The sequence below is a fragment of the Canis lupus genome, chromosome 21 (genome assembly GCF_003254725.2).
Source record: "Canis lupus dingo isolate Sandy chromosome 21, ASM325472v2, whole genome shotgun sequence".
NCBI classification, from domain to species: domain Eukaryota; kingdom Metazoa; phylum Chordata; class Mammalia; order Carnivora; family Canidae; genus Canis; species Canis lupus.
This window is the reverse complement of record NC_064263.1, coordinates 6,888,269-6,911,888: the sequence shown is the minus strand read 5'-3', so window position 1 is coordinate 6,911,888 and position 23,620 is coordinate 6,888,269. Positions and strand designations below refer to the sequence as shown.

At 34.9% G+C, this 23,620-nt stretch overlaps 1 protein-coding gene across 1 annotated transcript in view; it reads left to right on the top strand.

Moving 5' to 3' along the window:
• The window catches only part of HEPHL1 (hephaestin like 1), a 93,564-nt gene that overhangs the window by 66,433 nt on the left and 3,511 nt on the right, over positions 1-23,620 (top strand). Inside the window, exons 16-17 of the mRNA XM_025419281.2 lie at positions 17,223-17,445; positions 18,927-19,066. Coding sequence (XP_025275066.1) covers positions 17,223-17,445; positions 18,927-19,066 — 363 coding nt within the window. The remainder of the gene's footprint in view (positions 1-17,222; positions 17,446-18,926; positions 19,067-23,620) is intronic.

Here is a 23,620-nt window from a genome sequence, read left to right as displayed (position 1 = left end):
TTTTTGTTGTTGTTGTTGATCCTCTGTGTGGTATTCACAGGTCATGATGTTTTTTGTTGAAACTCTGTGGTATTCGTAGGTCACAATACCATGTTCACATTTCTTAGGTTAGTCATTCTCTCTTTTCTTTTTTCTTCTGGTATTCCAGTCTTAGCAAGATCATTTAGCAGCTATGAGCATGCATTTCAAGCTTTTGAAGGAATACAGTGCAGCGGGGAGACTACTGTGATAATCCCCACTGTCTGGTGTGCATTTTGGAGCCATTATCCCCAAAGCACAAACCAATCCAAATCAAATAAGGCAAAGAAAGTCTACATTGAAGGAGTCATTTTCTTAAGCCAAGTGGCTTAATCAGGTTTTGTGTGTCTCAGCCTCAACTTCCCCACAAATGCTATTGAGGTGCAAGTGGTGTTGGCCACAGTACAGATTCTTCTTTGTTCAGCTAGAAGATAATAAAAGGCTATCCTATGATGCAGAACAATTTTTGCCTTGCAAAGATGGGTACTGCTATTAGATCTTTTTGTGATTGGGACAGGTCTGATTCAAATAATCATAAGAATGTAGAAGTGTAAATATACCATAACTTGCATAGGCATTTGTGTTTAACTAGACAAAGTACAGTCATAATTGGAGAAAGGTAAAAACAAGACATGGATATTCTGACCATAAAAATTGGGCTTTGTAATTGACTCCTAAATGGTAATGTGAAGGGTCGATTAAGAATAGAAGAAAAAGGGGATCCCTGGGTGGCGCAGCGGTTTGGTGCCTGCCTTTGGCCCAGGGTGCGATCCTGGAGACCCGGGATCGAGTCCCACGTCGGCTCCCGGTGCATGGAGCCTGCTTCTCCCTCTACCTGTGTCTCTGCCTCTCTCTCTCTCTCTCTCTCTCTCTCTGTGTATGACTATCATAAATAAAAAAAAGAAAAATAAGAATAGAAGAAAAATTGCTCAGAAGGAGGACCACAGGGTCTTTAGCATCATGGACAGAAGATTTGATAACAAATCTAGCGGTCTGAAAGGTTACTCCTCCTTAACCAGGGCCTGGGAGATATGGTTGATAGTGTTATCTTTCCAGACCAATGCCAGAATAAAGGAAAGAAAGAGAAGAAGGAAGGTTTCATTTTTAGTTAAAGTATGAAGCTTTGGTGTGGTATCTTGGATGGAAGCAATCTATCTCAATGTAGGCTATTTCTTTTCCTAGTCCATTTGATTGGAAAATCTCCAATGTTAATACAGGATGAGATGTCAGGTGGAGCCTTCTTCAGCCTTGAGACATACTCAAGATCTAGTTTACAGAAGTATCAGTGGTCAGGACCACTTGATAAGGCCCTTCCCATGAGTTTCACTCTTACAAAAATATCAGAGAAAAATAACTCTCTGTGAATAATAAAATACTTTAAAATTGTCCATAATTAAAGATCTAATAGGAATTCATTATCATGGAATTCACAAGGAAATTTGGTTATTTCTGTAACATGAACATTTTAAAATAATAACTGGAATTATGATTGATAACATTATATTAGGATATATCAAATTTCTAGGAATTTTATACAATTTCTAAAACATTTATAATATATATCTATATAAATATAAGGATATACTTCTTATTTCACAATGTTTCCCATGTAATTCAACATCAAATATACTTAGTTTAACATCTCTCTTTTAATAAGGAGAGAGAACAAATCTTTTTTTAAAAAAAGATTTATTTATTTATTTATTTGAGAAAGAGAGAGAGTGAAGGGGGGGGGCAGAGGGAATCCCAAGAAGTCTCCTTGCCAAGTTCAGAGCCTGAGGCAGGGCTTAATCTCATAACCCTGAGATCACAACCAGGGCTGAAACCAAGAGTTGGATGCTCAACTGACTGAGCCACCCAGGTGCTCTGAGAACAAATCTTTTGAAATCTTCCAGGGACCCTCTCAAAATATTCCAAAGTTGGTCCAAGGCCATAAAGACTTCATTTAGAATCTGCTTTTTGGGAAGTTTCTCAAAAATATCAAAAGATTTTAAAACACTTGGCCAAATAAGATCATAGGTCTCTGTGAAACAGTAAATAGTTATCCATTTAACCATAGTGATAAAGGCTTTACAAGGCAAATACAGAATGTTAAATAGTTCTAAAATAGTTTTAGCTCTTTTAGTGGAGAAGACTCAGTTCTCTTAAGTAAACAAAGACTTGATAAAGATGATATGAAACAGAAAATTATTTTGATAAGACAGAATTTTTGTTTTCTAGGCAGATTACTTAAAAGGTAACACATACACACACACACACACATACACACACACAAACTTTTATTATCTTTTGTCAAGAGTGAACCAATTATCCAAGAAAACTTTGTCTTTTTAACAGAGAAGAAATCAAATTCTAACTTTATACCAGTGTACTTTAAAAAAAAAGTATAATTAACATACTATTAGTTATAAGGATACAACATATTGACTCAACAATTCTATATATCACTCAATACTCACCACAATAAGTGTTAGTCATTGTCACCCTACAACATTATTACAATATTATTGACAATATTTCCTATGCTGTGCTTTTCATTCCCTAAATTAATTTATTGTATAACTAGAAGTTAGTACCCTATAATCTCCTTTATCTATTTAACCCACTCACCTACCCACTGCCTCTTTGGCAACCACCAGTTTGTTCTCTGTATTTAAGACTCTTGGTTTTGTTTGTTTGCTTGTTTGTTCTTTGTTTCTTTCTCTGTTCATTTTTAGGTTTTAGATTTTTTTCACTTTTTAGAAGTGAAATCATATGGTAATTTCCCTGTCTGATATATTTCACTTAGTGTACTATCCTCTAGGTCCATCCATGCTGTCACAAAGTCTCACAAATTCTTTTTTATAGATAATAATCATATATATATATACATTATAACATGATGGGTAATTGTCATATATATGTTATATATATTCATATATATATATATCACTTTTTCTATATCCATTTCTCTATAAATGAACACTTGGGTTGCTTCCATATCTTGACTATTGTAATGATGCTGCAATAAACATAGGGATTCATATATCTTTTTGAATTAGTGGTTTTATTTTCCTTGGGTAATACCCAGTAGTTACTGGATCATATAGCATTTCTTTTTTTTAATTTTTTAGAAGATTTTATTTATTTATTTATTTATTTATTTGAGAGAGAGAGAGAGACAGAAATGGTGAGAGAGAGCATGAGCAGGGAGGAGAGGGAGAAGTAGGTCCCCTGATGAGCAAGGAGTCCCAAGTGGGGCTCTATCCCAGGACCTGGGGATCATGACCTAAGCCGGAGGCAGATGCCAACCAACTGAGCCACCGGGGCTCCCCTGTTTTTAATTTTTTGAGTAATCTCCTTGCTGTTTTCCACAGTGGCTACACCAATTTACATTCCCATCATCAGTGAAAGAGGATTCCTTTTTCTCCACATCCTCACCAATATTTGTTATTTCTTATCTTTTTTATTCTAGTTCTTCTGATGAGTGGAAGGTGATATTTCATTGTGGTTTTGATTTGCATTTCCCTGATGACTAGTAAATTTGATCATCTTTTCATGTGTCTGTAGGTCATCTGTATATCTTCTTTGGAAAAATACCTATTCAAATCCCCTGCCCATTTTTAAATTTGGCTACTTGTGTTTTTTTGGTGTTGAATTTTATAAGTGCTTTATATATTTTTAATATTAATCGCTAATTGAAAAATCACTTGCAAGTATCTTCTCCCATTCATTAGGTTGCCTTTTCATTTTGTTACTGGTTTTGTTCATTGTCCAAAAGATTTTTAGTTTGGTGTAGTCACAATTGTTTATTTTTTGCTTTTGTTCCCTTGCCTGAGGAGATATATTTAGAAAAATGTTGCTAAGGCAGATGTCAAAGAGAGTCCTATCTGTTTTCTTCTAGGCATTTTATGGATTCAGGTATCACTTAGGTCTCTAATATATTTCCGTTCATTTTTGTGTATGGTGTAAGAAAGTGGCCCACTCAGTTTCATTCTTTTGCATTCAATTAGCTGTCCAATTTTCCCAGCATATTGAAGAGACTGTCTTTTCCTCACTGTATATTCTTGTCTCCTTTGCCATAGATTAATTAACTGTGTAATCATGAGTTTATTTCTAGTCTCTCTATTCTGTTCTATTGATCTGTGTGTCTATTTGTGTACCAGTATCATACTATTTTGATTACTACAGCTTTATAGTATATCAAGAAATCTGGGATTGTGATACCTACAGTTTTGTTCTTTCTCAACATTGCTTTGAAAATTTGCAATCTTGTGGTTACATACAAATTTTAGTATTATTACTTCTACCTCTGTAAAAAGCGCTGTTGGTATTTTGATAGAGATTGCATTGAATCTGTAGATTGCTTTGGGTAGTATAGACATTTTAACAACATTTATTCTTCCGATCCATAAGCATGGAATATCTTTCCATTGGTTTGTGTCATCTTCAGTTCCTTTCATCAATGCTTTATAGTTTTCAGAGTGCAGGTCTTACACCTCTTTGGTTAATTTTAGTTCTAAATATTTTGCTCTTTTGGGGGATTCCTGGGTGGCTCAGTGGCTTAGTGCCTGCCTTTGGCCCAGGGAGCGATCCTGGAGTCCAAGGATGGAGTCCGACCATCAGGCTCCCTGCATGAGCCTGCTTCTCCCTCCTCCTGTGTCTCTGCCTCTCTCTCTTTCTCTCTCTCTATGTCTATCATAAATAAATAAATAAATCATAAATAAATAAATAAATATTTTGCTCTTTTGGATGCAATTATAAAAGAATTATTTTCTTACTTTCTCTTTCTATACATCACTATTAGTGTATAGAAATGCAACAGTTTTCTGTACATTTATTTTGTATTCTGAAACTTTACTGAATTCATTTATAAGTTCTAATTGTTCTCTGGTGGGGTCTTTCAGGTTTTCTTTAGGACATGATGCTATCATCTTGTCATCTGCAATTAGTGACAGTTTTACATCTTCCTTACCAATTTGGATGACTTTTTTTTTTTTCCTCATCTCTTTGCTATGGCTAGGACTTCTGGTACTATGTTGAATAGAAATGGTGAGAGTGGACATTTTTGTCTTGTTCCTGATCACAGGTGAATCTCTCAGTTTTTTCACCATTGAAGATGATGTTAGCTGTGGGATTTTCATATATGGACTTTAATATGTTGAGATATATTCCTCCTAGACTCATTTTGTTGAGAGTTTTGATCATAAATGCATGTTGTATCTTGTCAATTGCTTTTTATGCATCTATTGAGATGATCATATGATTTTTATCTTTTCTCTTGTAATATGATATATCACATCGGTTTGCAAATATTGAACCACCCTTAAATCCCTAGAATAAATCCTGCTTGAATGTGATGAATGAATTTAACTGTAATGCTAAATTCTGTTTGCTAATATGTTGTTAAGGATTTTTGTATCTATGTTTATTAGAGATATTGGCTTATAGTTTGGGTTTTGATTTGTTTTTGTAGTGTCTTTATCTGTTTTGGTATCAGGATAACATGCTGATCTTTCCCCATCTATGAACCCATAGCAGCCTTAGACAGACCCTTCAATGGCACAGGGACCAAAGCCTGCCCAGTGCATCCACAGCAGGCAAAACAGATCATTATAACTCACTGCTCTGAAGGTAAGCACATCTTTGCCACAACAGTATGAGGCACACAACCCACATAAGGGACACCTCTGTATCACCTAGTTCTGGTGACCAGAGTGCAATGTGCTACAGGGTGCCACAGGACCTCTTCTACTAAGGCTAATACTTTCAAGAGCAGGAGATGTGGTTGATCTCCCTAATACATAAAAACAAACATAGAGAGACAAAATGAAGAGAGAGGGGAATATGTCTCAAATGAAAGTATAAGACACAATCACAGCAAAAGAGCTGAATGAAATGGAGATAAGCAATATGCCTAATAAACAATTCAAACTAATGGTCATAAAGATACTGGACTTAAGAGTTGATGAACTCAACAAACACTTCAACAAAGAGATAGAAAATACAAAACAAAAAACAAAAAACAAAACAAAACAAAAAACCAAACAAACCCAACCCAGTCAGAGATGAAGAATTCAATAACTGAAATTTAAAAAGCACACTACAGGGAGTCAACAGCAGATTATAGAATGCAGAAGAATGGATCAGTGATCTGGAAGACAGGATAATGGAAAGCAACCAAATAGAGAAATTAAAAAAAATAAAATCAAAAGAATAATTTAAAAATGAGGATACATAAAAGGAACTCAGTGACAATATCAAACATAATACCACTCACATTATAGGGGCCCCAGAGAAGATAGAGAAAGAGGAGAATAAAACTTAATTGAAGAAATAATAGCTGAAAACTTCCCAAATCTGGGGAAAAAAAACAGATGTCCTGAGTCAGGAAGCACAGAAAGCTTCTAATAAGATTAACTCAAGGATATGCACACTAAGACACATAATAATTAAGATGGCAAAAAGTAATGATAAAGAGAGGATTTTAATAGCAGCAAGAGAAAAGAAAACAGTTACGTGCAAGGGAAACCTCATAAGGCTATCAGCTGATTTTTCAACAAGAACTTTCCAAGTCAGAAGGGAGTGACATAATATATTCAAAGTGTTGAAAGGCAAAAACCTGCAACCAAGAATACACTATGCAGTAAAGTTATCATTTATCATTCACAATAGGAAGAGAGATAAAGTGTTTTCCAGAAAAACAAAAGTTAAGTTTATCACCATTAAACCAGCCTTAGAAGAAATGTTAAAGGAAATTCTTTGAATGAAAAAAAGGCCATAGCAAGAAGAAAATTATGAAAGAATTTCACAGGCAAAAGCAAACATATAGCACAGGTAGTAGATTAATCACTTATAAAGCCAGTATGAAGGTTAAAACACAGAAGTAGTAAAAATCAATTATATCTACAAAAATTAGTCAAAGGAAACACAAGATAAAAAGATACAAAATATGAGATCACATGCATAAAATGTGGAAAGAAGTAGAAATTTAGTGCTTTTATAATATGTTTGAGCTTAAGCAACCTTTAACAACATAAACTGCTATACACATAAGATATAACATATAAATCGAATGGTAACCACAAATCAGAAACTTATAATAGATACACAAACAATGAAGAGAGAGGAATCCAAGCATAACACTAAAGAAAGCCATCAAACTGCAAGGGAAGAGAGCAAGAGAAGAAAGAATAGAGAAAATCCTAAAAACAAGCAGAAGACAATTAACAAAAGGGCAATAAATATATACTATCAATAATACTTCAAATATAAATGTAACAAATGCTACAATTAAAAGACATAGGGTGACTGAATGGTTAAAAATGCAGGACCCATCTATGTGCTACATATAAGACATTCACTTCACATATAAAGATACATACAGACTGAAAACAAAGAGCTAGAAAAATATAACAAGCAAACGGAAGTGAAAAAAAAGGGCAGGGTAGCAATACTTATATCAGACATATAGACTTTAAAAGAAAGGCTATGGCAAGAGGCAAAGAAAGGCATTACACAATGATAAAGGAAACAACAAGAGGATAAAATAATTGTAAATATCTATGCACCCAACATAGAGTACCTAAATAAATAAAGCAACAGACATAAAAGGAGAAATTGACATAATACAATAATAGTAGGGGACTTAAAAGAATGGATAGATCCAGACAGAAAATCAACAAGGAAACAATGGCTTTGACCTAACTGATATATACAGAACATTTCATCCCCAAACAGCAGAATACACATTCTTTTCAAGTGCACATGGAACATTTTCCAGGACAGATCACGTTAGGCCACAAAACTTGTCTCAATAAATTTAAGAAGATTGAAATCATATCAAGCATCCTTTCTGACCACAACTATATGAAACTAGAAGCCAAGAACAGGAAAAAATCCTGAAAAGAGGCTAAACAACATGCTACCAAACGATAAATGGGTCCATCAAGAAATCAAAGGGAAAACAGAAACAATACATGGAGACAAAAGAAAATGAAAATACAATGGTCCCAAATCTTTGGGATGCAGCCATAGCAGTTTTAAGAGAGAAGTTTATGGCAATACCTCAAGAAGCAAGATAAATCTCAAATAATCTAGCGTACAGCTACAGGAGCTAGAAAATGAAGAACAGGGCCCAACAATAGTAGAAGAAAAGAAATAATAAAGGTCAGAGCAGAAAGAAGTGAAACAGAGACTAAAAAAAAAATAGATTAAAAAATACAGTAGACAAAATCAACAAACCCTTGAGCTGGTTCTTTGAAAAGATCAACAAAATTGATAAACCTTTAGACACATTAAGAAAAAAAGAGAGAGGACTCAAATAAAAATCAGAAATGAAAAAGGAGAAATAAACACTGACACCACAGAACTATAAAGGATTACATGAGAATTTATGAAAAATTATTGAACAAATTGGATGACCTAGAAGAAATGGATAAGTTCCCAGAAACATATAATATTCAAAAACTGAAAAAAAAAATAAAAGCAATAAAACAAACAAACAAAATATTCAAAAACTAAATCAGGAAAAAATAGCAAATTTTAACAGACCAATTGTTGGTAATGAAATTGAATCAGTAATCAAAATACTCCCACAAACAAGAGTTGAGGATCAGATTACTTCACAGGTAAATTCTATGATACATTTAAATAAGAATTAATATCTATTCTTCTCAAGCTATTCCAAAAATAAAAGTGGAAGGAAAACTTCCAAATTCATTCCATGAGGCCAGTGGAATTTCCCATATATCATATATTATATATCATATTTCCCATATATCAATGTACTCTCACTATTAAAATATTTTTAAATTTAAATTTATTATAGTCTTAGCCAGCTTTACCCACATAAAATTTCTTTCCCAAAATTCCTTCTTACAAACCTTCTACAACTTCCTTTCTTACCTCCAAATTTTGTCCTTGTTTTTCCTCATCCTAGTTTGAAATAACCAGCACCACCTAGGGCAAAATTACTTTCTTTTCTCTCAACAAAATGTATCCCCATTTCTCAGACCTTCTTTTATAAAAAACACACAGTCTAGTTTCCTTGCAAACAGAGTTGTGTCCCTTATTGTTTCTAGAAGCTTGCATATATTGAATTTTTAAAAATATTTTATTTATTTATTCATGAAAGACACACACAGAGGCAGAGACACAGGCAGAGGGAGAAGCAGGCTCCATGCAGGGAGACTGATGGGGGACTCTATCCCAGGACCCCGGGATCATGCCCTGGGCCAAAGGCAGGCACTCAACTGCTGAGCCACGCAGGCATCCTGCATATATATTGAATTTTTAACACCTTAATTCCTAGTGAAAAAATTTAAAAAGCAAACAATTGTTAACTGTCTTCTACACTAGCATTGTGGTTTGCCAAATTTATACATACATTTTATGATTTGTGGAAATATGTTCTTCCTCACAGTAAATTTTTCATGTGGCATAAAACTTGTTTACTAATAGACCCAAATGTCTCAAATTTCCTGGTAATGAGAAATTAAAAAAAAAAAAAAGTAAGTAAACCCATGTTCAGTAATTAGCATTTCAGTATTTTATCTTATCTGGAAATGATCTAGATATTAAATTACTATTTATCATTTCATTTCACTTAGCAAAACTCAAAGGTTTTAAGTTACCAAAAAGATGTGGAAAGACTATTTAAGTAGACATTCCGTAAAATACCATTATTGTTGAAGGTATGAAACCACAAAGGCCCTGAATAGCCAAAGAAAATTTGAAAAAGAAGAGCAAACCTGGAGGTATCACAATTCCAGACTTCAAGCTATATTACAAAGCTGTGATCATTAAGACAGTATGGTACTGGCACAAATATAGACACATAGATCAGAGGATGGAATAAAAATACACAAATGAACCCACAACTATATGGTCAACTAATCTCTGACAAGGAAAGAATATCTAGTGGAAAAAAGACAGTCTCTTCAACAAATGGTGTTGGGAAAACTGGACAGTGATAAAAATAAAACTGGAAACTTTATTACATCATATACAAAATAAATTCAAAATGGATGAAAATGAGACAACCACCAAAATCCTAGAGGAGAACACAGGCAGCAGCCTCTTTGACATTGTAGCAACTTCTTACTAGATTCATCTCTGGAGGCAAGGGAAACAAAAGCAAAAACGAACTATTGGGATTTCATTAAGATAAAAAGCTTCTGGGGGTGCCTAGGTAGCTTAGTTGGTTAAGCATCTGACTCTTGATTTTGGATCAGGTCATGATCTCAAGGTCGTGAGATCTACCCCCCCCAAAATCAGGTTCTTTGTTCAGCACAGAGTCTGCTTGAGATTCTCTCTCTCCCTCTGGCCCCACCATCCTCTTACATATATAAATTAATTGATTAATTTTAAAAATCTCTTTTAAAAAAATCTGCACAGCAAAGGAAATAATCAATAAAACCTTTAAAAGGCAACCAACAGAATAGAAGATATTTGCAAATTGACATCTCTGGGTTATACCCAAAATATATATAAAAGCTTATATAACCTAACACCCCAAAATTAAATAATCTAGTTAAGAAATGCTCAGAAGACATGAATAGACATTTTTCCATAAAAGATATCCAGATGGCCAACAGAAACATGAAAAGATGCTCAACATCACTCATCATCAGGGAATACAAATCAAAACCACAATAAGATTCCACCTCACTACCTGTCAGAATGGTTAAAATTAACAACACAGGAAACCACAGATGTTGGCAAGGATGAATAAAAAGGGAAACCTTTTTACACTGTTGGTGGGAATGCAAACTGGTACAGTCACTCTGGAAAACAAGATGGAAGTTCCTTAAAAAGTTAAAAATAGAACTACCCTAGGATCCAGCAATTGCGCTACTAGGTATTTACCCAAAGGATATAAAAATATAAATTCAAAGGGGTGCATGCACCCTGATGTTCATAGCACCATGATCAACAATAGCCAAACTTGAGCCAAGCTCAAGTTTCCATTGATTGATTAATGAAGAATAAATGATGTGTGTGTGTGTAATGGAATATTACTCAGTCATCAAAAAGAATGAAATCTTGTCATATGTAATGATGTGGATGGAGTTAGAGAGTATTATGTTAAGGGAAATAAGTCAGTCAGAGAAAGACAAATATCATATGATTTCACTCATATGTGGAATTTAAGAAACAAAAGAGATGAACAAAGGGGAAGGAGGATAAAGACAGAGGGAAGCCAACCGTAAGAGAACAAACTGAGGACTGATGGAGGGAAGTGGAGGTGATGGGTTAGATGGTGAGGGTTTATTAAGGAGGGCACTTGTGATGAGCACTGGGTATTATGTGTAAGTGATGAATCACTTAATTCTGCTCCTGAAACTAGTATTACACTGTATATTAACTAACTAGAATTTAAATAAAAACCTCAAACATTAAAAAAAGTTCACCTAAAAACTCTAAGTCCAGTTACATCTAATTAATTCACTTGTTTTCAACAATTATGTTTAGATTAATTATAAAAACTTCATCATAAAAGTTATTTTTCTTGCTGACAAAATTTTTAACAGCGGTAATATGACTTATTTGACCAATAAAGCCAGGTAGAATAAAAGTTGGATAATGCAAAGTAGGTTTGCATTACATAATTCTAAAGACATGTACATTTTTTAATTAAGCCATCAGACTTAAATTAGCTTTAATACTGAATATTTTTCCAGATCACATAAACCCAAAAAGCAATTGGGTTAGCTTCTATTGTATTTTTGAGAATTTTATAAATACTTAATTCATGTAAGTACTTAATTTTCTATAAGTCAGTTAGAGCTCTTTTACAAATTTATTTTGGCAATACCATCCCCAGGTAGAAAATATCACACATCTATCACACACACACACACACACACACACACACAGAGAGAGAGAGAGAGAGAGAGAGAGAGAGAGAGAGACCTTACAGATTCTGTTCTAATATTTTGCAATGATTCAAGCACAATAATACAAAATCCACTAGTATAAAAGAAGTTGGATCCAAATCCTGTTTCTGGTAGATGGAAGAAGTTAAAGTTACCTATTAGGATGGTCAAAGTTTTTTATTAATATTTGTGGAGAAGACAATTATGATTTTTCATTTGCCCAAGTTCCAAAGAAAGTCTTCACCTCCTTGTTTTTCTTTGATAAGAATTACCTCCATGAAGTTTGTATTTCAAGGAGATGGCTAGATAAGAGTTCCTAGTGAACGGCGTAAAATATTTACAATCTCAAAGGCACAGGGAAAGAATGCAAGGTCTTCCAAAAATACATTTGTTTCCTAAGGCTAGAATTTTTACAATATTTACAAGGCTTTTGCAATTAATAGGGGAGGTTTGAGGGAGTGGTAAATAGAATAGGTAGATTCTGAATTGTTTCCAGAGCTGCATTTTTGGTTTTGTCAAGGTATGTGAGATAAAGGTAGTTGCTGTAATTCCTCTAAGAATTGGATTGCAGCCTAAATAATACCAAGAGGCTGATTTACTCACCTAACATCATTATCTTCAATTTGCTTTTTAAAATATATATCAGGAGAGGATTTCCAAGTAAGATGAAAATCAAAAGATTTCTGTGTCCTGGATTTAGAGCTGTTTGTCTCTGGAATGTTTTAGTAAATCCTTCTACAAATGTTTGAGATGTTTTTCTTTCCCTCTGGATACATAGTTTTATTTTTGCTTGGGGAAGGAGACCTAAAAAATGGTTCTACCAGGCTCTGAATATCAGCTTCCAATTTGGCCAACCTCCCACCACAGAACTACTTTAAAAATTCTTGTAAAAAAAAAAAAATTCTTGTAAATATTTTGTCAGTTTTTAGCCATGAGAATATCTCTGGCAGTATTGATACCTCCCCCCACCCCATATATAAAAAACAGTCCCTGAAAGAGGGTAAAAATGTTACTACTTTCCTAAGATCCAAAGTCATACCCAAAGACTGCCAACAGAAAGAAATGACAACCTGCACGTCCCAGGCAGGTGGAAAGCCAAATTCTTAGGACATAAAACAAGGCAAGTGAGTAGGCAATAGCTATCCCTGGGAAAGAAATGATCAATAACCAATAGGTATGGATTTGGAAAGGAAAGGATACATGAAGTTTATTTTCCTCACTTGACTGGACACTACAGACAGAGGTTCAGGAAAGCTGACTCTGGTAAGGATTCTTACCCTTCTCTGGCTTCTGGTAGTTTTCTCAGGATCCCTCTCTGCAGGCTCCTACAGAGAGAGCCTTTATCTACTGGAATTTGGCAAGGTTTTAAATTCATTTTAATTTTCGTTTCCCCTGGTCTTTTAAAGGGAATAAATAACACAGCAATACATAAAATCCATCAGAGTCTTGTCAACTCTGGGAGGGGGCCATAGGGGACCCTCCTCTGAAGGTAGATATGGGGGCATTTGAGTTAATATTGAAGGATATGCACAAAACCTTTGAGGACAGTCTTTCTCCTTATGTCCCAGTTGATTAAAAATGAGACATCAATTTCTAGGCCAGAGTTTTGATGATGGACCCCTAGGAGAGTGTGATGAGGAAGGCCTTGGTATTGTTTTAGATACCTTCTGCATCTTTAATTTTTCATTAGCCTTTTGTGAGGAAACTTTTAATGAAGTTATTTTGGAATCTTAAAGCTTTTTGGAAGTTTTTACATGACAGTTTAAATAGTCATCCCATTTTGTTTGCTTGATTTGGAAAGCCTTGTTTGTAAGTGCACTTCTTAAATAAAAAATCTTGTATCATTGGAATGTTCCCCATAATGACCATTGCAATTCTAGGTTGTCTTTAGTTAGATTTTGCGATTTGGGTACTATTTACAGCTTCTAGGACCATAGTTCTAAGACATAAAATAAGCAGATGTGCCAAAAGGGGGCATGCTCAACTCTTTGGAATTTGAGGATTTTTTTCTTTTAAAGCTAAACCCTTGGGTCTCTTGGAGCCAAACTAATACTTAGGGGGATGTGCTACTGGGTTGGGGATTATGTAGTGTTTTACAGTGTGCCTTGTTACACACATTTTCTTGAAGTTGGTGAGTGACCTAGTGTCAATCTAACCCATTCCATGTCCAACCTATTCTTAAAGTCTTAAAGTCAGGTATAGCAGATGCCCTAATAGCTTTTAAATGCTCAGCCCATGCCCACCAATTTTGCAGCTTTTGGCTTAACAATGGCCTTTACTTACACAAAAAAAGTTAAATAAAAATCTATTTTGGACCGAGTCCAGGTTTTAAGTCAGATCCTGTTTGACTCCAGCCAGTAGCAGTTCCCTATGTGGAATCTGAGGACTGAATCAAAGGTTGGGGATTCCAATCAAATGGGGAACTATGGAAAGCTAATTAGATTGAGAGCTTGACACAAAGAGTAGAGCTCCGAACCCAAGAAAAGCTTACCCACAGCCCTCAGAAACAGCAAGAAAGAGAATTCAAAGGGTCTGCCGGTATCATGCCTGTGTTTCTCATTGTCCCTAAAGCCATCAGGAATGTCCTTTGGATTCCATCACTGATACCAATTCTCTTAAAAAACAAAACTCGGGGCACCTGGGTGACTCAGTGGTTGAGCATCTGCCTTCAGCTCAGGGTGTGATCCTGGAGTCCTAGGATCGAGTCCTACATCGGGCTGCCTGCATGGAGCCTGCTTCTCCTCCTCTGCCTATGTCTCTGCCTCTCTCCGTGTGTGTGTCTCTTGTGAATAAATAAATAAAATCTTAAAAAAAAAAAACTCAACTGAGTACATTTTCGGGTCCTTCAGGCTTTATTCAATTACTCATGAATCAAGCGGCATCCCACCTAGCAGATAGAAGAGAGCTTTAATGGAAGAGAGCTTCCATATGGAAGACTTTTGTAGCAGAAGGGGGGTGGAAAAAGAAAGTTATTAGTAAAAAATGGATTGTTTGTGGCAAGGTCACCTTCCTTTAGGGGATAGCAGAGGTCTATGAGGCAGATTATCTCACTAGTGATAACCAGGTAACTCCAGGTAACTCCAGATTAAGATTCCACTCCTGGGAGAAGTTGAAACTATAATTAAGTTAGATATTAAGTCTCGTTTTGGTGACATAGGCTTAGCATTAGTGACTCCATTTGGAGTCTATCATCTCTTTGTTAACAGTAGTCGTGACAGAAACAGTATGGCCAACAAAGAAAAAATATTTACTCTCTGGTGCTTTACCAAAAAAAGTTTGCTGACCCTCAATCTAAAGTATGTGTTTTAAAAACCCAGATAAAATCGCAAAGTTTCAGTAATCGAATTTAGAATTTACAAGATAGCTGAAAGCAAAAGAGAATATGTAAATAGATAATCATAAAACAAAGAAAAAGTATATTTTAATGTAACTTATATCATGGTTTTTGATGTGTGAATTCTATGATTTTTAAAGCACTACCATTACTATTCAGACTCAGGAAAGAAAGCAGACCCCAAACATAATAACTGAAACTACAAACTATTTGAGTGGCAAATAGACTAATTTTACTTAGCAATTAAAGATTCAATATTGAATTTGAGTCAGATATGTGTATGTAAAACAACTAGTCTCTAATTATATGTCATAAATCAAAATCCAAACTAAAGTCATATCTGATATATAATATAAACATTACCTATCATTTAAAAAAAGGTGAAGGATTATCTAATTTCCTCTTAAATATTAGATGCTGTGTTAACATCCTTGAGTTGTATTTGACAGTGCAAGGGTTCAGGGGAGGAATACAAGACATTTGAAAAAATAAAGTTATGTACTGGAATTATGAGCAACCTGCATTTGTTTATTTCTTTATACACCCCAATAAATATTTATTGAGCACTTGTAATATGTATAAATGACCCTACCAAGTTCTATGAGTGATATAAAGTAATGTAAATATTGTTTTGAAGGAATGTATCATCTTTGGGGAAAATAATACATGTGCACACCCATAATTATAAAACAACTCAGCATCTGGTGAGTTCAATAGGAGTACAGGGCTATATAGGAGGCATTTAGAAGAGAGTCTAAGAAGAGAGAACACTGCTAGTAAATGTTGAGCATCCTTCTGATTATCATATAAGGTACAAAAGGAAAGCAGTTTGGGGAGCTTAAGCTAGAAAAATCCATTGGGGGAGCACATGAGGGGCTTAAGGAACTATCTAGGATTTGTATTTTATCCATCAAGAATATCACTAGGAAGTCACTGAAGAGTGCTGGAATGGGAGTGATGAGATTAATCTGATGGTAGTCAAAAGGATAGGCTGGAGGTAAGGTAAGCCAGAGACCAGAGAGGAGCCAATTTCTAGTCCAGGGTAAGGCAGTAAGATCCTACACTAGATGTCTGGCAAATGGAATGGAAAGAAAGTCACAGAATGAAGAGGCATTGTGAAGGGAAAAGAAATGCAAGATTTGACAGCAAACAGATAGGACAAGGTGAGGATAAGGGAAAGATTAAACACTGAAATCATTTTCTGACCTAAATGACAGAAAATAGCATAGTGCTATTAACAGAAATAGGGAGTTCAGGAGAAGACATGTTTTGAGGGAAATAAAATCCACTTAAAAACGCTCAGCAGATTGAATTGTTGCAGGATGCACATTCAGGTGGAATATCTAAATAAGCAGTTGGAAATGTAGGAATTTTCTTTCAGAAGAAAGCTTGGGGATGAACAATTTGACATGGAAGTCATCCATAGTCCTATATCATTTTCTAATTACCTTGTTCACTTTTACCCATAGAAAGTGGAATATAAGCATCTGTATATATATTGTCTCACTTGAAAAGCAAACAGGAAAATAGAAATAAGCATTCATTTATTCAAGAAATATTTATTGAGCATCTTCTATGTACTAGCCACTGGACTGTGCTCTGGAGACTCAGTGATGAGGTAGGGACACAGATTCAGTACTGCAAGAAGTGACTCTGTAGCTCACTTTTAGGAACATTCCTACATCTTCAGGGCTTCTTAGTAATTATTTTGTGGTAAGGGTGCCTGGGTGGTGCAGTCGGTTAAGTGGCTGACTCTTGGTTTTCACTCAGGTTGTGATCTTAGGGTCATGAGATTGAGCCCTGCACAGGGGATGCTCAGTGAGGAGTCTGCTTCTCTCTCTTCCTCTCCCTCTCTCTCCCTCTGCTCCTCTCCCACCAATGAATAAATAAATCTTCTAAAAAATTATTATTTTGTGGTCAACAGTCTTTTTATAATGACTTTCTTACTAGCACTTAATCTGTGTTATTAAATTATTTAAAGGCTTATCTAATTCAGTTTATTTTTCTTTCAGGATACATACAGTGGTTTGATGGGTCCTCTGATTATTTGCAGAGAAGGAGTGTTGAATGAGAAGGGAAGAAGAAGCGATGTTGATTATGAATTCGTTCTCTTGTTTTTGGTATTTAATGAGAATGAATCCTGGTATCTGGATGACAATATTAAAAAGTATCTCAATAAAGATCCACGATATTTTAAGCGCAGTGACGATTTTGAAGAAAGCAACAAAATGCATGGTATATCAGAGGTTTAAAAACATAAGCTGACATAAGCTCATAGAAATTCTTAAACTGTAGGAGGTCCCAGTCTCCTCTGAACCCTTCCTCAGTCACAGGGGCACGTGGCCTAATGAAAGTCCTCTAAAACTTTCCTTCCGAGGGAATGAACTAAGCCATTGGTTGACTGCCAGCAAGGTCCAGTGCAACTTGGGGGAGCTCTATCTCTGAAGGCTGGGATCCCTAAACCACAAATTAATTTAAATTAATTTAAAAATGAATGATATGACTTATTGGTATATTTCTATAAGAATACACCATATATCTAGCTAATCAAATTTAAGAGCCTGGCTTAACTGACTTTGGGACATGAACTATCATCACCAAATTTCTGTTTTAATGTGTTATTGTCTATGTTATTTATTTAATTCTATGTAATGTAAGGTAATTTTTCTAAGTGGGAATAATATGTTCTAATTGACACATTCGCACTCTCTCACCAAGATCTACTTCTGACCAAAAGTATACAAAAAGATAGGCCTTGCCCAAGGTCACAAAGTTAGCTAATTGTTAACATTGATTGGAATATGTTGGCTGATTTCTAATTCAGCTACTCTTTCCCCTACAATTTTGCTTCCCTCTCCCCAAAGTTTCTTAGTATGCTCTCTATTTTTAATAAATGTAATTCATTTAATTGTGGCATGATGACCAGAATAAAAAGTTAGTAGAAAGCAGAGTGAGGGCAGCCCGGGTGGCTCAGTGGTTTAGCACTGCCTTCAGCCCAGGGTGTGGTCCTGGAGACCTGGGATCAAGTCCCACGTCAGGCTCCCTGCATGGAGCCTGCTTCTCCTTCTGCCTGTGTCTTTGCCTTTCTCTCTCTCTCTCTCTCTCTCTCTCTCTCTCTCATGAATAAGTAAATTAAATCTTAAAAAAAAAAAAAAAAAAAGAAAGCAGAGTGAGAGTCCCCATCATGTCCACCGAGTTTGAGTTTGCTTTGGTCATGGCAAGGGCATGGGCTCATCCCATGTGAAGCTTTCCTTCTTTTGGCAATTCAGCCATACTGAATAACTTGCCCCAAACTAGTTCTCAGAAAGTGAAATATTGAGGGAATAGCTTCTAATTCATTCAGTTTTGATTTATATAACCCTGATTCTCTGTGTCATCATTAACTTGTCTACAGAATGGTATAAATAATGGCTGCTTCAGAAATGAGCCTGTAACTCACTCTACAAAGAGAACATGCCAAACCAGCAAGCAAACAAAACACACTGCTACCAAAAATGTAGCTTTTAAAAATAAACTGTGACTTCTTTTTTCTGGCTTTTATAAGGATTTCTTATTAACCTGGATTTTGGGTCTAGAATGGTGGGGACATTGGTGTAAGTTTGTTATGTGTTTATCAGGTAGATGAAAATATTGGTAACCTAAAGATCTTGAATCATTTCTAAAACCAGATTAAGTAATGACCACTAATAAAGAATATTTTCTTTTCACCTTCTTAGCTATCAATGGAAAGATTTTTGGGAATCTCCATGGCCTTATCATGAATGAAGATACGATGACAAACTGGTATCTGTTGGGAATAGGAAGTGAAGTGGACATACACACCATCCATTATCATGCTGAGAGTTTTCTTTTCAAGGTAAGTATAAGGAATATGCTTTGGAAAAGACTTTTTGAACTAAAAGATTCAATGTATGTTCACTGTGAAAAAAGATGGGTTTTAGCAATAAGGCTTATGAGGTTCATGTTAGAAAGTGGAAGAGAATAATGTGATTATACCCTTCCCCCAGTTGATATTTCTTAATATGTACATATATTTTGTTGTGCTTGTGAGAAACTTTCCAAGCCTCAGAAGAGAATTTTCTCATCAGAATTCTCATCAGACTACTCATCATTCTAATTTTTACCACTCTGGATTATGCTGTTAATACTGTATGTGAAAGCACATGTACTGGTTTTTCCTTTTTTCTTAAACTTTTTTTCTTTTACTTTTGTTTTTTCCCTTTCTTTTCTATGTCATTAACTATCAGAATAGCCCTATCCAGTAAAGGAAATACTTTGAGCTCTGGCTTGGGCTCTCAAACTTTATCTTGTTTTGTTTTTTTGTTTGTTTGTTTGTTTGTGGTTGTTCGTTATTTTTTGTCTTTTGTTTTGTTTTGTCTTACGGAGTTGGGCTGGACCATGTATAGCCTTCTGCCTGTCTAGCCGCAAGCTATCTGGGTGGTACTGGCTGTACAGCATCACCCAGCTGTTTAAGAAACAGATCGCCAGGCCCTACACCAGTCCTGAGGAATCAGAATCCCAGGTATAAGGTCTAAATAGGCCATCATCCTGCAGCACCTGGGTGGTTCAGTCAGTTAGGGTTTGACTTCAGCTCAGGTCATGATCTTAGGGTCCTAGGATTAAGCCCCACTTCAGACTCTGTGCTCAGTGGGGAGTCTGCTTCTCCTGCCTCTGCACTTCTCCTGCTCATGCTCTCTTTCTCTCTCAAATAAAGAAAATCTTTAAAAAGAAAGAAGGAAAGAATGAATAGGCCATCATCCCAAAAGGCTTAGTGAAGCCTATAAGGAAAAAGAATAAAAAAGAATTCCAATGCAGTGGAAATAACTGCATTGTTCTTTTTTCCAGCTATACAGCAATAAATAGTAACTTTAATAAAACACCTAATATTTCCCCTCTGTGTATTTATTTAACATAGTTTAAGACACCAAGTACTAGCTTATAGTGGTTATAGTTTTATATATTAAATGGCTATGCTGCTTTTCCGAACTTGGCTTTTTCAACTCACATCTTTAAAAATCTATTAAAAATGTATAAAATGTAATAAAACTGTAAAAATTATCTTATACACCTATACAATTATTTTGTATACATCTATAAACTTTAAAAATTAAAGTACAATTGACATTGAGTAAAAGTCCCTCTATATAAGTGTACAGTTCTGTTTTGGAAAACACATATGGTAGCATAATTAATGCTAATTAACATCTACATTACTCCCTCAAATGTCTTTGTTGCACTTTCTACAGTCAGCTACTTCCTTATGCTGATATATATATTTGCTATATTGATATATTTTCTCTCTATAGATTTGCCTTTCTTGAAATGTATAAATGGAATCATACCATCTATAGCATTCTGAAACGGGCTTGTTTCACTCAGTATAGGCATTTGAATTGTGTCCATCTTGTGTGTATCAGTATTTTGATCCATTTGATTATTGAGTAGTAGTCCAGTGTATGAATATACTGCAGTTTGTTAATCCATTTTCCCACTGAGGGATATGTGGGTTCTTTCTGGGTTTTGGTTATTACAAATAAAATTATAAATATTGTGGACATATTTTCCTGTGAACACAAGTTTTCATTTCCCTTGAGAAAATACCTAAGGGGTTGGATTGCCAGACCATGTGATAAGTATATGCTTAACTTTTTAAGAAACTGCCAAAATATTTTCCACAGAGACAGTATCATTTTTGCATTCCCACCAGAAAAATATAAGAGCATCACCTGTTCCACACCCACATCAACACTTGGTATCTTCCATTTTTATTTTATTTTTTTCTTTGCCATCTTATTAAGTGTACCGGTAGCTCATTGTTTTTTGTATACATTTTCCAAATGGCTAATGATATAAAGAGCATCTTCTCATGTGCTTATTTACCATCTGCCATCTGTAAATCTTCTTTGGTGAAGTGTCCAAATTTTATGTCCATTTTTAAATTTTGTTATTTATATCCTTATCTTTGAGTTTGTGGGCTTTCTACATACGAATAGTTTGCCAGCTATGTGATTGCAAATATTTGTTCCCAGTCTGTGGCTCATCTTTTTTATTCCTTTAATGTTATCTTCCAAAGAATAGAAAATTCTAATGAAGTATAGTTTATCATTTTTTTCTTTTGTGCATCATGCTTTTGGTGTGAAAGTAAATTTTTGCCTAACTTAAGGTCACAAGGATTTTCTTCTAGCAGTTTTATAGTTTTAGGTGTTATATTTAGGCCTCTGATCCATTTTAACTTTTTTATATGGTTCAAGGTTTATTTCTTACATATGGGTGTCCAGTCATTCCAATACCATTCATTGAAAAGACTATTCTTTCTCCCCCTGTGTCAAAATCATATTGATCATATATAAGGTGGTCTATCTCTTGGATGTCTATTCTGTTACATTGATCTATGTATCTGTCCTTTTTTGAATACCATCCTGTCTTGATTACTTTAGTGTGAGAGTAAGTGTTTAAATCAAGCAAAGATTGTCTTAGCTATTCCAGATCTTTGCCTTCCCATATAAATTTTAGAAATGGCTTGTTAATTTCTATTAAAAATTCCTGTAGGATTTTGATTGGAATTGCTTGGAATCTGTACATGGGTTTGAGGACAATTGATATCTTAACAATATTAAGTCTTCCAATTCATGAACATGATATACCTCTCTATTTATGCAGATCTTCTTTGTTTCTGTCATCAGTATTTTGTAGTTTCAGCATACAGGGCTTGTATATATTTTGTTGGATTATTACCTAAGTAATATCATAGGTTTTGGTGATAGACTTTATTTCAATTTCTAATTGTTCATCGCCAATATATAGAAATATAATTGATTTTTTATATAATTAATCTTATATCCTACAACTCTGATAAATAGTTCTAGTAGCTTTTTTATGGATTTTGGGTGATGGTTTCCTACATAGACAATCTTCTTTTCTGTGAATTGAGATGATTTTATTTCTTTATTTTCAATCTGTATGTCTTTTATTTCTTTTTCTTGCCTTAGTGCAGTGGCTGGGACTTCTAGTATAATTCTTAAATATGAATGGTGAAAATGAATATCCTTGCCTTAGTCTTAGGGTGGAAAGCATTCAGTTATTTATCACTGAATATAAAGTTAGCTGTAGTTTTTTTGTAGATCCTATTAATAAGTGGAAGAAGTTTCCACTCTTAGTTTGCTGATGGTTTTAATCATGAACAGATGTTAAATTCTATCAAATTCTTTGTCTGCATCTATTGGGATGAACACATTTTTCTTCTTTAGTTTTTGGATGATTTTCTTTAGTAAACTGATGATTTACATAGATTGATTTTCTTTTTTTAAAAAAAACTTACTTGAGAGAGAGCATGAGCATAAATAGGGGGGATGGGCATAGGAGCATAGAAGAAGACTCCCACTGAGCTAGAAGCCCAATGTGGGGCTTAATCCTAGGACTCCTGAGATCATGACCTGAGCCAAAGGCAGATGCTCAACCAAATGAGCCACCCAGACATCCCCATAGTTTGATTTTCAAATATTGAACCAATTTTCAATCTCAGGATAAATCTTACTCTGTCATAATGCATTATGCTTTTTATGTATTGCTAGATTCAATTTGCTAGTATTTTTTAAAGGGTTTTACAATTATTTTCATGAGGAATATTGGTTGTAGCTTTCTCTTCTCATTAAGTCTTTGTATGATTTGGGTATCAGGGTAATGTCAGCCTCATAAGATGAGTTTGGAAGTGGTCTATCCTCTTCTATCTTTTGGAAGGGTTTGTTTTAATATTAGTATCATTTCTTCTTTTCAATAGTATCTTTATTTTAAATTTAAATACAATTTGCCAACATATACTATAACACCCAGTGCTCATCACATCAAGTGCCCTCCTTAGTGCCTGTCACCAGTTACCCCATCCCCCCACCTACCTCCCCTTCTGCAACCCTTTGTTGCCCAGAGTTAGTCTCTCATGGTTTGTCTCCCTCTCTAATTTTTCCCCACTCAGTTACCCTTCTTTCCCTTATAATCCCTTTCACTATTTCTTATATCTCACGTATGAGTGAAACCACATGAGGATTGTCCTTCTTTGATGGTATCATTTCTTCTTTAAATGTTGTAGAATTTGCCAAAGAAGCCATCTGGACCCAGAGTTTTAATTTGTCAGAAAGTCTTAATATAATTCCATTTTCTTTAATAGTAACCTGAATAGTGATCTTAGGTAGTTTTCATCTTAAGGAGTGAGTCCATACCATCTAAGTTGTAGAATTCACAGTTATTAAAAATATTCCTTTATTATCCTTTTCAACATCTATAAGGTCTATAGTGATGTCCCCTCTTTAATTCCTAATATTTGTAATTTGTGTCTTTTTTTTTTCTTGGTCAGTTTGTCTAGAGGTTTGTATTAGTTATTTATTGCTTTATAACAAATTACCCCTACACTTAGTTG